The sequence below is a fragment of the Vitis riparia genome, chromosome 12 (genome assembly GCF_004353265.1).
Source record: "Vitis riparia cultivar Riparia Gloire de Montpellier isolate 1030 chromosome 12, EGFV_Vit.rip_1.0, whole genome shotgun sequence".
Classification (NCBI taxonomy): domain Eukaryota; kingdom Viridiplantae; phylum Streptophyta; class Magnoliopsida; order Vitales; family Vitaceae; genus Vitis; species Vitis riparia.
The window spans coordinates 4,700,813-4,717,457 of NC_048442.1; the positions used below are offsets into that span (position 1 = coordinate 4,700,813).

General features: G+C 35.7%; 2 protein-coding genes and 1 non-coding gene across 3 annotated transcripts; 2 read left to right on the forward strand and 1 right to left on the reverse strand.

Moving 5' to 3' along the window:
• Nucleotides 1–212: 212 nt before the first annotated feature.
• Nucleotides 213–285, reverse strand: TRNAF-GAA. The gene has a single exon. It is a non-coding gene; the product is annotated as a tRNA-Phe (tRNA).
• Nucleotides 286–2,116: 1,831 nt separating this feature from the next.
• LOC117926236 lies at nucleotides 2,117–3,805 on the forward strand. Its single transcript, XM_034845315.1, has one exon. It carries the CDS (start codon nucleotides 2,246–2,248, stop codon nucleotides 3,446–3,448), a length of 1,203 nt encoding a protein of 400 aa, XP_034701206.1. The 5' UTR covers nucleotides 2,117–2,245; the 3' UTR covers nucleotides 3,449–3,805.
• Nucleotides 3,806–10,914: 7,109 nt separating this feature from the next.
• Nucleotides 10,915–14,292, forward strand: LOC117925904 (putative disease resistance RPP13-like protein 1). The gene has a single exon (XM_034845014.1). It carries the CDS (start codon nucleotides 10,915–10,917, stop codon nucleotides 14,290–14,292), a length of 3,378 nt encoding a protein of 1,125 aa, XP_034700905.1.
• The last annotated feature ends 2,353 nt before the right edge of the window (nucleotides 14,293–16,645 follow it).

Sequence of the window (16,645 nt, forward strand, 5' to 3'; positions counted from 1 at the left end):
ATATATTTTAAGAATAATTTCCAAACAATACCATTTTTTTTTCATATATCATATTTCCTAACTTTTGTAATTATAAAACGTAAAAACCATTTTCAAGAATAATTGCCAAACACAACCTTAATTTTGTTTTTATTTTTATTTTTAATTTTCATTCATGAGAGTGGAATGAAAAGCTAGTGTAAAAACTTTATTTATTTGCAAAATAGGAAATTTGCGGTGAGCGTGGATCGAACACGCGACCTTCAGATCTTCAGTCTGACGCTCTCCCAACTGAGCTATCCCCGCGGTTGTGTTGCTCTTAACAAGATATAAATTTAAAACAATAATTCTTTTTATTCAATTTTTGACTCTTCGGTGTCTAAAAAGTCCTAATGTCTGTTTGAAACCGTTTGTGAGAACGGTTTTCTTTTCTCATGAATAAAAAATATAAAAAGTATGTTCGGTAATAAAAAACTATTCATTATTTTCTTTTCTTAATAACAAAAAATATTCTTTAGTTGTCTCTGCTTTTTTTACTTATTTTTTAAGAATTATTTTAAGAAATAATTATATAAAATGATTAAAAATAAAATATTAGATATTAAAATTATTTTTAAAAATATTAAAAATAAGTTAAAAGTATTTTAGGTTTTTAAACAAACTTTTTTCTACTAAATTCAAAGAACAATTTTAAAAAACTGTTCTAAAAAACTATAGGTTTATTTGGTAATTTTTTTTCTACAACAATTTTTTGTTTTCAAAAAAAAAAAGAAAAAAAAAAGAAAACACATATAATAACAAAAAATTGTTTTTTGTTTCCTATTATTGAGAATAGAAAATATGATGTTTTCAGATAAAATATTTAATTATTACCTTTTTTTTGTTTTTCTTTATTTTTTAGGGTGGTTTAAAAAAATAATTATATAAATATATAAAATAATTAAAAATAAAAATATTAGATATAAAAATTATTTTTAAAAGTATTAAAAATATGTTAAAAATATTTTAGGTTTCTAACAGACTTTCGAAGAACAATTTTTAAAAGTTATTTTTCAGAACTGTTTTGAAAAACAATTTCCAAACTGGTCTTAACTCTTACCTTCCTAAATTTCAATTATTATTATTATTATTATTAATTAATGTGATGTGATTTTTAGGCACATTATCATTGGATTGGAAAAAATGGACACGTGACTCAAAGTTTTGACATATACTATTGGTAACTCATAATATAATTTTTTGATGATATTAATACCTAAATTTTCTATATTCATTTTATATATATGATTTGTATGTGTTGATAACAATACTCAAATCCATGTTTTTTTTTTCTTTCAAATAAGCATTATTTAGTCAATGCAACATATCAACACATTTTTTAGTTCATACTAATATTAAATGATTATATTTTTCATTTAATTTGATTTAGGTTTTACAAAGAGAAAATTTTAAAAAAATTTCTCTTAATTATATAAAATAAGAATAAATGTAAAAAAATTAGTTGTTGGAGATGATAATGATAAATTACTTATTTATTATTATTATTATTATTATGAGAATTTCTAATTTGTGATATTTTTAGAAATATATCAAATTATTAATTATAAAATATTTTATTATTTATTATATAAGATAAGAACTAATGTAATTTTTTTTAGTGGATTAAGATATTGATTTTTAATATGTATTAATAATAAGTTATTTAACACTTAATATAATTAAAATATTTAATAAATAATTAAATTAAGAACTAATACTATCAAATCATATTTAGAGCCATATTAAATTAAGATGTATTTATATTTAATTAAGAAAAGGGAAAAAAAAAACTTAATCGTATAAGCAGCAATGAATCAACTAACAGTGAAAAAAATCAAGAATTAATAGATTAAAAGGATGAAATAATGTTTAAATTTATGAATTTAATTATTTTTGTATTTTTGTTTGAAAAATAATTTATTTTTGACATAAATGTTTTTTTATTATTTTAAATATTTATACATAAATTTTAAAAGAGAGAATTATTTTTACAGTAAAATAATGAGGGTATTTTTGGTAAGGTAAAAGAAAGAATGGATGGATTAATTTCAAATATTGGGTTATCTTTTAATCAAATAACCCAAAAATCAATTTTCTCGCAATTTGGGCAGGATTTTCCTGGTTTGTTTGGTAACTCAGAAAATAATGCAAGCCCTTGTTTAAATAAATTCTCTTCTTTGCAGAGAAGTCGAAAGCACCATCCACGCCGGTGTCATCATCGGCAGCCATGGAGTTCCAGGTGAAGCATGCATCCGGTTCACCGTCGTCCTCAACCTCCACAGACGCAAATTCCAACTCCAACCCCATCAACCAAGATCCAATGCAGTCATGGTGGGAGTCCATCTCTAAAGCCCGCGCTCGCATTCACGCCCTCTCCTCCATCCTCTCTTCTCCCTCACCTTCCATCTCCTCCCTTGCCGACTCCGACCGCCCCGCTCGATCTCTCCTCCAATCCCCAGACGTATACGACGCCGTGTGCTCCTCCCTCTTCTCCCCTCAATCCGGATCGGGCCCTGACCCCATCTGCCAGTGGCTCTACGAAACCTTCCAGTCCTCTGACCCCGATCTCCGCCTCGTCGCCCTCTCATTTATTCCTCTTGTCTCCGGCCTCTACCTCTCCCGCGTCGTCGATTCCCGAGCCGCCTCCCTGGCCGGGTTCGAGGCGGTTCTGCTAGCTCTCTACGCTTCCGAGTTGAAGGCCCGTGGCGGAAAGCCGGTGTCAATATCCATTCCTGATCTTTCTCAGCCGTCTCTGTACCATACTCCGAGGAGTAGGCCGAGTTCGATGGCTCCGACAGGGCATTTTATCGGGTTGGCATCGCCGCCGCTGGAGCCGCAGAGCGAGGTGAAGTCAACCAAAAGGGCGTGCATTGTGGGGGTGGCGCTGGATTGCTACTACAAGCAGATTTCGCAGATGCCGAGCTGGTCGAAGCTGGACCTCTGCCGGTTCGCGGCGGCGTGGGCCGGGCAGAACTGCCCTTGCAAAGCCGAGTTTGATCGTGATGAGGATGCGGAGATTGATGGGTTTTCAGAGATTAGGGTTTTGGAAGGCGATGAGGTTGAGGGGTGTGTGGAGGATGTGGGGAAATTGAGGATTGCGGAGGAACGTTCCAATTCGGGTTCCGAAGGGGCAAGGATTCCACTGCCTTGGGAGCTTTTGCAGCCTACATTGCGGATTATCGGTCACTGTCTGTTGGCTCCTCTCAATTCGCAAGATGTGAAAGATGCCGCATCAGTGGCAGTGAGGTGTTTGTATGCCAGGGCTTCTCACGATTTGCTTCCACAGGCAATCTTGGCCACGCGGAGCCTGGTTCAGCTTGATAAGAGAGCGCGGGAGGCCGCCAAGGCTGCAGCAGCTGCAAATCCAGCTTCTAATTCTAACACACCTAGCAAAGCTAAGAAACCCGAAGTCTTTTTGGTGGCAAAATGATATCTTCCTTTGAAGCAAACATTTTTTAACAGATGCCTACATTCTTGTGTACATTTGTTGATGCGTAAGCTTGTGACTTTGCTTTGATCTTATTGCATTCAGTTTCTCTGCGAGGGAGAGAGTGCTGAATGTGCAGAGGATGCATTTCTATTGTTTTTCATATTCATATTGGTCAATGGTGATTTCCTCTGTACTGCTTAGTTTGAAACACCATATGCCTTGTCTCTTCTAGATCCTCATAGGAAAATTTTTAATTAGAACCAATTGCTTATTGTTTATGCTCTTAAATTGATTATTTAGATTCTTGTGCTGGACAAATATTTGATTCATAGATGTTAATCATTCTTTACGGGTTGATGATTCAGACTAATGCGAGAAAGCATGTGGAATTGGTCTGTTTACTTGTAAAATATGGGATAGAATTTTGAAATTTTAAGGATGGTAGTAATGGAAGGAAGGAAAGTAGGATGGTAATGGTTTTCTTGCAGGCGGTTATGACACGTAGGTGGTGCTTATGTCTAAAAATGCCTTTATGCACCTGAAAATTTAGTCTAGAAGAGCAAGATTGTTGTTTAGAATCATGGTCACTAAGAAGTAAAGCACATCAATTAGCCACATCAAACTCAAATCACTTTTTAATTCCATCTTCTTTGGGTACCACCTTCAATGGAAAACCGATGTCTGATTGAGTTTTTTTTTTTTTTTCTTTGATAAGCTAAACTAGCCTCAATCTTTATTTTTTGTTTGACAAAATGTTGTTGCACTAGATTGATGGAAATGGTTCAAAGCTTCATAATGGGGCCCTTACCTGAAACTTGGTATAAATCTGTGGCATGGGAAAGTAGCTCTCAGATGGTTTATGTTCACCTCTATGCAAATCAGCATCTGATGACAGCCTTGATGTGTATGCTTGCTGGACAAGGGGACTTTCTGGTTGGTGGGATTCAACTTAGAATATAGGTTAGGGAATTTCTAAAAGTCAAATGAGACCTGGTAGTGGCATTGAAAATGTAGAGGTTGAAAAATGTTGTTATGGAATTGGATTGAACAAGTAGGGGTGAGGTTTCTTTGGAACCAAGGTCCTATGTGTAAAGTAAGTTTGTTTGTTTCTATTCTTCTTCTCCATGTTCTTTTCCCTCCTTGTTTGGCTACCATTTACCATTCTCATGTTGTCTGGCAAGCAAACCCCATATGGTTGACGGGTTGAGGGATTGAGCTTATAGTTTGTGAAGCACTGGAGACAAGTTGAGGTGATGAAGCATTCCTGACATTTTGTGGTGTTTTGGTTTTAGAGGTTAATCTAATATGCAATATTGCCATATTAGATGAATTGTCTTTGCTCACCAGGTTAGGCATGCTATTGTGGCACCTGACTAGGGAAAAATTAGGCCTAGGGATATTGTCAGAGAAAAGGACAGCATGTCTAGGGGTGTTCTTGGTTTGTGTTGTGACCATGAGTACCTAAGTTCATGGATATTGAATCAGAATTGCTCCTGAGTTGTGTGAAAGTCTCATGAAGACAAAATATTGGATCCTGAGTTTCATAGAAAACCCGGTGGCATGGTGTTGTGCAGAGGAGGCTGTAACAAAATGTACTATTGATATACAAACTCACAATTGAAAAGCCATCTAGGCAGGTGCTGGCCTGAGATTCAAGTGAATCATGTATTTGATGTAAGAATCTGGCTGATATACCGAACTCAGAATCAATGGTGCCAGTGAACACATAAAGTCCTTTTAGAAGTGCCTGGTGCACTCCACGCTTACTTTCATGCCACTGGACAGCAAGGGGCTTCAACCTTACCTCTCTTGAACAATTACACATCATAAAGTGCCTTGAAACATTGCAGATCTCCAACTACCCTAAGCTCCAAACTCGACAAATAGAGACTGCCCATCTCCCTCTCTTGCGTGAAATCAAGAACTGCCCTTGGCAGAAACATTGGCACTGAGTTAAAAAAGGGGAAGATTGGTGGCATATGGCTCAGATTCCGCGCGTATTGATAGACGATGTGCTATTTTGATAATGTTGAGACCATATCAATGGACAATCAGGTACTCTTGCTGTATGTTCTAAATCGTTTTCTTCAAAAAGCATGATGCCACTCTATTAACCAAACTTGTGTTGTATTCCCTTCCCTCCCCCCTCCCCCTTTTTCGGGTTAGCTTGTGCTTCCTCACTCTGAGATTCTGATTATTGATCCTGGTCTCAATCTTTCCATTAACAATCTTTTAAGATTCCCTTGCCTACAGGTGGATAGTATACTTTTTGGGTCTCAAATTTATTTTCCATTGGCTTAATGAAATTCAGAATCCACTAAATACATAAGTGTATCATATCTCTTTGTAAGGGACAAGTTTGAGCTCTTTATCTATTCTTTTAATTTATTTAATTATTTAATTACCACTTGGCGCTCTTTGCAAATGTCCTTCCAAATAAGCAACAAACTACTCTTTGTAACACTTCTACCTAATATTTCTATCATAAATGTTTTTATTAAGAATCAAAATTAATATTTTGAATATAAATATAAAAAAAGGCATCTTGAAAGTATTTTTAATAACAAAAAAATTAAAAAATGTTTATCAAATATTAATCCAAAAATCACTTTAAATGATTTTTTGAGTTTTGAGCAAAAATAATGTATTTGAAAAAAAAAAAATTCCCAAACTAAACCTTCAAATAAAATAATTCTCAAACTAACTCATCTCAATTATTTGAATATCCATATTGCTTGAGAATTTTAATATATTTTTTTTGTCACAAAACCATAGTTACTATCCAAAAAAACCTTCATTTTCACATGCTAATCAAATTTGGTACTCTACCATCTTAAAAATGGCATTTTAGTGTCATCTCATGCCCATGGACTTTCTTCTTTTTCCAATTGGTTTGGTTCCCTACAAAAGCACAAAATTATTAGATTAAATAAATGAATAAAAGGGGCGTTTTAGAAAATGATAAATAATAAAAATAATAAAAAGAAAATAAACGAAATAATAAATAAAATAAATAAATAAATTATAATAAAAAATCAAGTGTCATGTAGGCCATGTAAGAATGTCATGCAACCATGCAAACCATACAAAAATGCAATCCATTCCAGCCATGCAAACATGCAAAAATTACCTGAAAGGCGACTTAAGTGAGATAGAGTGTGCCTAGATAAGCCTAAGTGGGCCAAGTGCATCTAAATGGGCCTAGGGTGCCTAAGTGGGCTTAAGGTGGTGCCTAATGGGCCAAATGTATCTAAATGGGCGTAGAGTGCCTAAGTGGGCCTAAGGTGGTATCTAATGGACCAAGTGCATCTAAATGGGCCTAACAAAAAAGGAAAAAAAAAAAAAAAAACCTAAGTCTAAATTAAGGCTGCCCAGAATCACAATGGGGTCAAATGAGTCCCTCAACCATAGTCTCCAAGGTGGTGTCTAATGGGCCATCGAGGAATTATTTGTAAAGTGCCAAATGAACATGTAATAGGACATGTGCTAGTAGGACAAAATAGAGGGTCTACACATATTTACTACATGAATACAATTATACCTAACCTGAATTCGTTAAAATTCATATTGCCTTCAAGTGGTGTTCTCGTGTCATATCAAAATTGCCAACCCCAAATGGTTTTTCTTACCAAATTGGGAGGTTGTCAATGGTAATACCTCATTTACTACACAATCTCCATGCAAACCTAAGATTTCATAAATTCATCAAGATTAACAAAAATAGTTTTGTCACCGCTCATGTGGTTACTACAGTCATGATCAAGATACCAAACACTTTACAGTGGCAGTGAGATAAGAAATAAACAAAATTTCTTCTTTCATTATTTCATCATCATCCTTTTCTTCAGGGAGATTTGCATTATTATAAGACTTGTACAGATATCCTTTTTTTTCTATGCTTGTATTTCTTTTCAAATTAATCAAGCAACAAAGAATATTAGGATTTTGTTTTTCACATCAACACGACCTTTCTTTTTACAATTATAGCAAGTGGGGAGACCGTCATTACCTCCATTGAAGTGCTTCTCATTGAATTGACTTTGGTTTCCATTTTGCTTATTTTTTCTTGAGCCATAATTTTTCCCTCTACCATGATGCTTTTCGTCTCCTCCATTGGTGCCCTTTTAAGATGAGCCTTTGACTAGAAAGCTTGCTCATCTCAGGTTTCAACAAACCTGCCCAACATTTCTTCATGCATTTTCAAAGAACCCTTTAGATTAGTAAAAGATATATAATTGGTGGGTGGGTATGAAGTCCCTCTGGCTTGATGTGAACTACCAAGTCTACCAAAGAATTTCAACCAAGGAAAATGGTGTTGAACGACCAAATCCCTAATTAAACTTCGAATCCCAAGGTTATGGTCTTTTTGTGATTTCATATAGTATTGAAAAATACCATTTTTCTTTTTCATTTTGTCCAAAGCATCCACAGTAGCAAAGGCTTGCTTAGTAATGATTCTTGAAAATGGTTTTTATTTTTATAAAACATTTTTGATAGAAAATAATTTTTTGAGAATTTAATCTAAACATAAGTTTTTTTTATAACAAATTTAATATGTTTTTAGTTATTTTTTGTAACAATTAAAAAGATGTAAGACACTTTGAAAACTTTTGAATTATAGTACTTTTATGAAAAATAAACCAATAAAACTATTTTCCACATTTTCATTTTCAAATAGAATTTTATTCCTCAAAATAACTAAGAATTGTTTTTCAAAATTTTCCAAACAAATCCATAGTATCTATATATAAAAAAATTTCATGCATTAACGATTTTATTGTAATTCAATACAAGAATCATAATCCATCTAGAAATTGCATGTAGTTCCTTCTAATTAATTAAGGTTTTAAAATTGAACCCAATTGGACAATTCAACTTGTTGGAATATCGACCAATCATCCTACTGTTAAGAAATTGAACAATCTTACCCTTTAAATTGATAGTAAACCACTTGAACTATTGACTTTGTTAAATAACCAAAATTTCTAAAAATTTAAATTTATAGAATTTATCTTCAATATGCATATTATGCTCTTACCAGCCTCGCTCATGTGCCACAACGTGGAGAGATAAACAATATAAATAATTATTCAATAAGACCTCCTACCGAATTAAACTCTAATACTATTTTGAATAACCAATTTATTAAAAGCTTAATGTCACGGACTTAGTCGTTCACTAAGCTCGTGTGACACTTAGACAAGCCAAGACGCTTGATCTTGCTAAGTCAGCCTTGCTCCTAATGCTTAGCTTGCTCGGCTAAGACACTCGCGACTCGAAAGCTTAAGAAGCTTGGTAGGCAACTCTTGAAAGAATGGAAGCTTTCACTAACTCAAGAAAACCTTTACAAGTGCTTGGATGCTCACTTGCTTGGTGCCTTGGCCAAATGAGGCCCTCACCTATTTATAGGCACCAATGGAACTCTCTAGAACCTTGGAGGGTTCCTTACAACTCAAGACTATTCTAGAATGTCCTACACCATTCTAGGTACAAGCCTATATACAAGTATATACAAGAGTCTTCTAGATTTCTCTAGAAAGTCCCGAACTCCTCTCGTGCCTTCCACCATGGTGTAGAATTGTGTGGATTCCTCCAGGCTTCTCTAGAACTTTCCACACTCTTCCCACTCTAGGAGTCTCTAGAAGCTTCCTGGCTCTATATAAGGCCATGGGGAGGCTCATTTGAATAAGCTTGTGACATTAAGCAAGCCTAGCCGCTTAAATTAGTTGGTCCTATAAGAATTAGTTGAACACTATTGGGTATTTTTCTTCTATTTCCTAGGTTGCTATACCTTATTTTTTGTTTCTTGAAATATCTATATATATATATATATATATATATATATATATATAAACTGCATTGCCCCCACTTGCTTTCCCCTTAAATGTAAAAGTGGCAACCATTTCCATTTTTCCCCTAAACATGGTTTATATATATATATATATATATATATATATATATAAAATGAATATACTGGATATTCATTTATATATTCACACTAAAGTATTAACAAGATTTATACAATATAAAATGAAAAAAATAAATAGAAAAATCTTCTTCTATTTTTTTATATATAATATATTCTTTTAATAATTAAATATAATATTTTTACTAACTAGTAAAATAAAAATATTAATAAATTTATATTTTATTCTTATCATGATTTAATATAATAATATTAAACATAAAATGGTAAAATATTTCAATTATTTTAAATGTTTACAAATAATTTTAATTTTTGTGAGTTATTTTTAATTAATGTATAAGTTATATATTTATAATATCATCCTCTAATTATGATCCGACCAAGATTTAACCGTTGATCCAAATCAAAACCTGATAATTTTTTTTGATTTGATGATCAATCCGATGAGAAAAATATTTATATTAGCCCTAAAAAATTGTTAGTTTCACCTTACTTGTATATTAAGCTCACAATAAAAGTAGATTTTCATAATTTTTTTTTATATAAATCTCACTTAATCCTCAAAATACCTTGATTTACAACCAAAACTTTTCATTCAATCAATAATGAAATCCAGAAAAGTCAGAAGATGGCTATCATGAAGCTTCAATTAAGTCTACGTTTTTATCACAATGGAAGGAAAATCATGTACAAAGGATGAAAATCTTCAATCGAATTTTCATTTTCTATATATTGACCAATGAAGAGCAAAGAAAGTTGGCATATGGGGGTCTGCCATGAAAACTTTGGAACCAAAGTTCCTGTACCATCAAGAAGTTGTATTTTCTCTATAATCCTTTCTGGTTTGGAGGTTTCATTTTGGGTCTGCTTACTTCTTCTTCCCTATTCATCTTTCACTTCCTTTGCAAGAGAAACAGAAATGGCAGGGGCTTTAGTTGGAGGTGCGTTTCTCTCAGCTTCTCTCCAAGTTCTATTTGACAGGTTGGCTTCTCGCGAGGTTGTGAGCTTCATTCGGGGGCAGAAGCTCAGCGATGCGCTCCTGAAGAAGTTGGAAAGGAAGTTGCTGGTCGTCCATGAAGTGCTCAACGATGCTGAGGTCAAACAGTTTACAAATCCATATGTGAAGAAGTGGCTGGTCTTGCTTAAAGAGGCCGTGTATGATGCGGAGGACATATTGGATGAGATCGCCACAGAGGCTTTGCGACACAAGGTGGAAGCTGTGCAGTCCCAAACCAGCACAAGTCAGGTGGGTAACATCATGGACATGTCAACCTGGGTTCTCGCTCCATTTGATGGTCAGGGCATAGAGTCTAGGGTGGAGGAGATCATTGATAGACTAGAAGATATGACACGAGACAGAGACGTCCTTCGGTTGAAAGAAGGTGATGGCGAGAAACTGTCACAAAGGTGGCCTTCCACTTCTTTGGTAGATGAATCTCTTGTCTATGGCAGGGATCAAATTAAGGAGGAGATGGTTCAACTGTTGCTGTCCGATAATGCAAGGAGTACTGATGCGATGGGTGTGATCTCCATAGTCGGAATGGGTGGCACAGGCAAAACCACACTTGCCCAGCTGCTCTACAATGACCAAAGGGTGAAGGAACACTTCGATCTCAAGGCATGGGTTTGTGTTTCCGAAGAATTTGATCCTATCAGAGTTACGAAAACAATTCTCGAGGCAATCAATTCATCCACGTCCAATACCACTGATCTAAATCTACTTCAGGTTCAACTGAAGGAGAGAATTAATATGAAGAAATTTTTACTTGTCCTGGATGATGTTTGGAACGAAGACTCTTGTGACTGGGATGCGCTACGAACTCCACTGATTGTCGGGGCAAAGGGAAGCAAGATTATTGTAACTACGCGAAGCACCAATGTTGCATTTGCCATGCGTGCAGTCCATACTCATTGTTTAGGTGGGTTATCCTCTGAAGATGGTTGGTCCCTGTTCAAAAAACTTGCATTTGAAAGTGGAGACTCAAGTGGGCATCCACAACTAGAAGCAATCGGAGAAAAGATTGTCCACAAGTGCCAAGGTCTACCGCTGGCTATAAAAGCAATGGGGAGTCTCTTACACTCCAAGGTTGAAGCAAGAGAATGGGATGAGGTATTAAACAGTGAATTATGGGATTTGCCCACAAATGCGGTTCTTCCTGCTCTGAGGTTGAGTTATTATTACCTGCCTTCACATCTAAAACGCTGTTTTTCTTATTGTTCAATCTTTCCCAACGACTACAAATTCGAAAAGGAGAAGCTAGTTTTGTTATGGATGGCAGAAGGTTTGTTGGAACAATCAAAAAGCAAGAAAAGAATGGAAGAGGTAGGTAATTTGTACTTTCAAGAACTTCTATCAAAGTCCTTTTTCCAAAATTCAATAAGAAATAAGTCATGTTTTGTAATGCACGACCTCGTTAATGACTTGGCACAATTGGCATCCCTAGAATTTTCTGTTTCTTTGGAGGATGGTAAGATACACAGAGTCTCGGAGAAAACTCATCATTTGTCATATTTGATTAGTGGATATGATGTATATGAGAGATTTGATCCACTTTCTCAAATGAAGTGTCTCCGAACATTTTTACCAAGAAGAAAATATTATTATTCATACTTGAGTAATAGAGTTTTACATCATCTATTGCCGGAAATGAAATGTTTACGAGTGTTGTGTTTGAATAATTATCGTATTATTGATTTGCCTCATTCGATTGAGAAGTTGAAACACTTGCGCTACTTGGATCTCTCAATGACAACGATTCAAAAGTTGCCTGAATTAGTTTGTAACTTATACAATTTACAAACAATGATGTTATCAAGATGTTATTGGCTTGTTGAATTACCCTCAAGGATGGAAAAATTGATTAATTTGCGCTACCTTGATATTCGTTATACTTCTTCGGTGAAAGAGATGCCAAGTGAGATATGTAAGTTAAAGAATTTACAGTCACTTTCTACATTTATTGTGGGCCAAAATGGTGGGTTAAGATTGGGAGCATTGAGGGAGCTTTCGGGAAGTCTTGTCATTTCAAAGCTGCAGAATGTAGTATGTGATAGGGATGCATTAGAAGCTAATATGAAGGATAAAAAGTACCTTGATGAGTTGAAGTTTGAGTGGGATAATGAGAACACTGATGTTGGTGTTGTGCAAAATAGAAGGGATATACTTAGCAGCTTACAGCCACATACAAACCTCAAGAGACTCCATATCAATTCTTTTAGTGGTTTAAGCTTTCCAGCTTGGGTAGGAGATCCTTCATTCTTCAATCTTGTTGACCTGGGGCTTCAGAATTGTAACAATTGCTCGTCATTGCCACCACTCGGGCAGCTACCCTCTCTTAAACATCTTTCTATCTTAGAAATGAAAGGAGTTAAAATGGTGGGTAGTGAATTTTATGGGAATGCTTCTTCCTACAACACAATTAAGCCCTCCTTCCCGTCCCTACAAACTCTAAGGTTCGAGAGGATGTACAACTGGGAGAAATGGTTATGTTGTGGATGCAGACGTGGCGAATTCCCTCGTCTTCAGCAGCTTTGTATAAATGAATGTCCCAAACTCACTGGGAAATTACCAAAACAGCTTCGTTCATTGAAGAAACTTGAAATCAGTAGTTCCGAGTTGGTTGTGGGCTCCCTCCGAGCTCCTCAAATCCGTGAAAGGAAAATGGGGTATCATGGTAAATTTCGGTTGAAAAGGCCAGCTGGTGGGTTCACTGATCTCCAAACTTCAGAAATTGAAATTTCAGACATCTCTCAATTGGAGGAACTGCCACCACGAATACAGACGCTAAGAATCAGAGAATGTGATTCGATAGAGTGGGTATTGGAGGAGGGAATGCTACAAGGAAGCACATGTCTTCTCCAACATTTGCACATCACAAGTTGTCGTTTCTCCAGACCCTTGCACAGTGTTGGTTTACCCACCACATTGAAGTCACTAATTATCTGGGAGTGTACCAAACTGGAGTTTCTCCTGCCTGCGCTATTGACATCCCACCTTCCATTCCTTGAATATTTATACATTTTTTATGTTACCAGCCGTAATTCTTTCTCATTATCTTTCTCATTAAGCATCTTCCCACGGTTGACTCATTTGCACATCCTTGAATTTGAAGGGCTTGCATTCCTCTCCATCTCCATTTCAGAGGGGGATCCCACTTCTCTTAATCGTTTGGATATCCGAAAGTGCCCTGATCTTGTATATATTGAATTGCCCGCTCTTGAGTCAGCACACAATTATATCTTCAGATGCAGGAAGCTGAAGTTGCTGGCGCACACACACTCATCGTTGCAGGAATTGAGGTTAATAGATTGTCCAGAATTGTGGTTTCAGAAAGATGGTTTGCCCTCCGACCTACGTGAAGTTGAAATTTCATCCTGCAACCAACTCACATCTCAGGTGGACTGGGGTTTGCAAAGACTGGCCTCTCTTACAAAATTCACAATCAGTGGTGGATGCCAAGACATGGAATCATTTCCCAAGGAATCCCTACTGCCCTCCACACTTTCCTCTCTTAACATATCTGGTCTTCCGAATCTCAAGTCTCTGGACAGCAAGGGGCTACAACAACTTACCTCTCTAACAACATTATCCATCTCCGATTGCCCTAAGTTCCAATCCTTCGGAGAAGAGGGGCTTCAACATCTTACCTCTCTTGAAAAATTAAAGATGGACTCCCTCCCTGTGCTCGAATCCTTGAGAGAAGTAGGTCTTCAACACCTCACCTCTCTTAAAAAATTGTCTATCTCCAATTGCCAACATCTCCAATGCTTGACAAAAGAGAGACTGCCAAACTCCCTCTCTCGTCTGAAAATCAAGAGTTGTCCTTTGCTGGAGCATGGGTGCCAGTTTGAGAAAGGCCAAGATTGGGAATATATAGCTCACATTCCACGCATAGTGATAGGTGGTGTGCTCTACTAAATTACTCATGAAGGTGGTGATTCCACACACATAATGACTTGGGTGTGCTAAATACCGTCAGTCAGGTACTTGTTCCACATTCCAAAAATATTGATGTGGCAATTAATTAAAATAGCGAAATTTGTGCGTCTGAATTGCTAATCATTTCTGTTGTGGTAATATATTTATGTTTCTCATGTTAACACAAGTCTCCTAATACACAAACTTGTAAGATTTTATTGCCTATGGTCATGAGACAGACATGGTGCCAAGTAGCCCTCCACGTATAAGAGACTTGTGTTCTTGATATATGCCTATGATCTTTCCAATGAAACAATATTTGATGAGTCTCCTCCTAGAAAGGCAGCAGCAAACACACACACCAGAGACTATTCCATTGGAAATTTGTAATGCCCTATGTCAAATTTTGTTGTCTTGTTGTTGGAGATATGAGTATGCAGAGTACTCTGCCCTTTGACTTCAAATTTTTTGCTCATATGCTACAAGCCTGAAAACAAAAAAAAATTACATAAATATTAAGACTAAAAGGGTTTCGCAAGTTTATGTATTTGTTGTGGAATACCAATGATTTAAACACTCGTACATCTTCGAATACCTAGGGTATTGTCTATCTATGTCTATGATGAAATGTGCTTGCAATTTTACCTACATCACAAATAGGCTCTAGGTCTAACTATTGCATGTAAACAATTTCGAATTATATGAATACTTATTTTGATTTTTTGCAAGTTATTTTTTCAAAGGAGTTGAATTAGAATCAAGATATTGTATATTTTCTCCTCTTCCCATCTCATATTAAGTTTCCAAGAAGAACATTAAAGATTTCTTCTGAGAAACACATTTTTTTTTCATAATGAGAAATATATCTAGTAAATGGAAGTAATTTATATGAATTTATTTTACATTTGTGACTTTGAAACAAAACTAGAATCTGAGAATTTATGAAATTAGAAAAAGGGATCCCTCCAAAAGAGCCTATTATTCAATTTGTTTTGGTTACTATTTTAAGTCCAATTTGTGTTTATTTGGAATGGCACCTGCTTCGACTTCACCCTCTACCTTCACCCTTGCATTTTCATGATTCAGAATATTGAGGTTTTCTTGTACTTGCAGAAGAAAGTAGTCAAAGCACCCTTAAGTTTTGGTCATTGGGAACTGTTCTACTTCAATCTTGCCAAGTTCAGGTCAGTTGTGCATGACATCTACTTGTCCTGAGCTCCTCCTTGAAAGAAGTGGATCTTCAACATCTTGTGCTTCAAGATTAAGATTTGATTGTTGGTTCTGGTAACAAGTCTCCTAATACACAAACTTTTAAGATGTTGTTGCCTATGGTCATAACGCATTGTGCCAATCAGCTCTCCAGGTATAATGAGTGACTTGTCTTATTACATATACTCATGAACCTCTAATTCTGTTCCAGGGACTAATTTATTTATATTTACTACAGGCTTTCAATAGGATTTTCTCACTAGACATTTGGCAATGATCTTTCTTCAATGACTCCCCATGGAAGACAACAGCCAAGTTACATGCCCTCAACTCTTTCATTGGTAATTTTCAGCACCCAAGGTCAACTCCCCTTGGACAATCATAATAGTTCTACTCATGGACAATCATAAGAATCTTTATACACTTCTCAACTCTATTCAGAATTATGCATTAACAAAAGTCAATTTTATGCTCTGTTTGTTTGGTACAAATCAGGAACAAAGATATCAAGAATGAACAAAGATTTCTTCTCAGGTAGCTCATACCAAACAAAGTCACTTATATATTCTCAATGACTCAGTTACGTTACCTTTGGAATGGGCAAAGGCTGATTTCTGATTTTCTCTTACATAAGCATACAGGGCACATTTATGGTTAGAGAAATTTTTGAATTGCTTTGGTCCATTTTCTGAGGGTACAACAGAGGAGACGCTCTTCGTAATCTGCAAATTACAAGTTGTTTTTACATCATTTTGTAGGTTGTATGAGGTTGAAATGTGCGATATCTTATACCTAACCAGAAAGAAACAGGTATGTTTTCTTTTGGCTTATGCTTTTCAACAAATAAGGATTTGTTACTTAAATTTGTAACAAAATTATTTCAAAGGTTGTTGGGAATGGAAGGTGGCATGAAGAAGGTTCTGCTCTTTCAGTGCCTAAAAACTTAACTGGAATTGGTCAAGTCTGGTCAAGTTTGAATGAGGTTGCTCTGTATTGGTTTGGCAGTCAGCATTTTACCAGAGGTGGTGTTTGCTGTGCTTCTGCTTGCATAAAGTGAGAGATCACCAATTAGTCACATTTGAAAGGCAAGGATACAGGAATATAGCATCTTTGTTATGATTTTGCTGCATTTGTTTCTTTCCTA

Coding starts and splice junctions, on each gene's coding strand:
- LOC117926236 (XM_034845315.1), top strand. CDS start 2,246: ATGGAGTTCCAGGTGAAGCATGCATCCGGTTCACCGTCGTCCTCAACC.
- LOC117925904 (XM_034845014.1), top strand. CDS start 10,915: ATGGGTGGCACAGGCAAAACCACACTTGCCCAGCTGCTCTACAATGAC.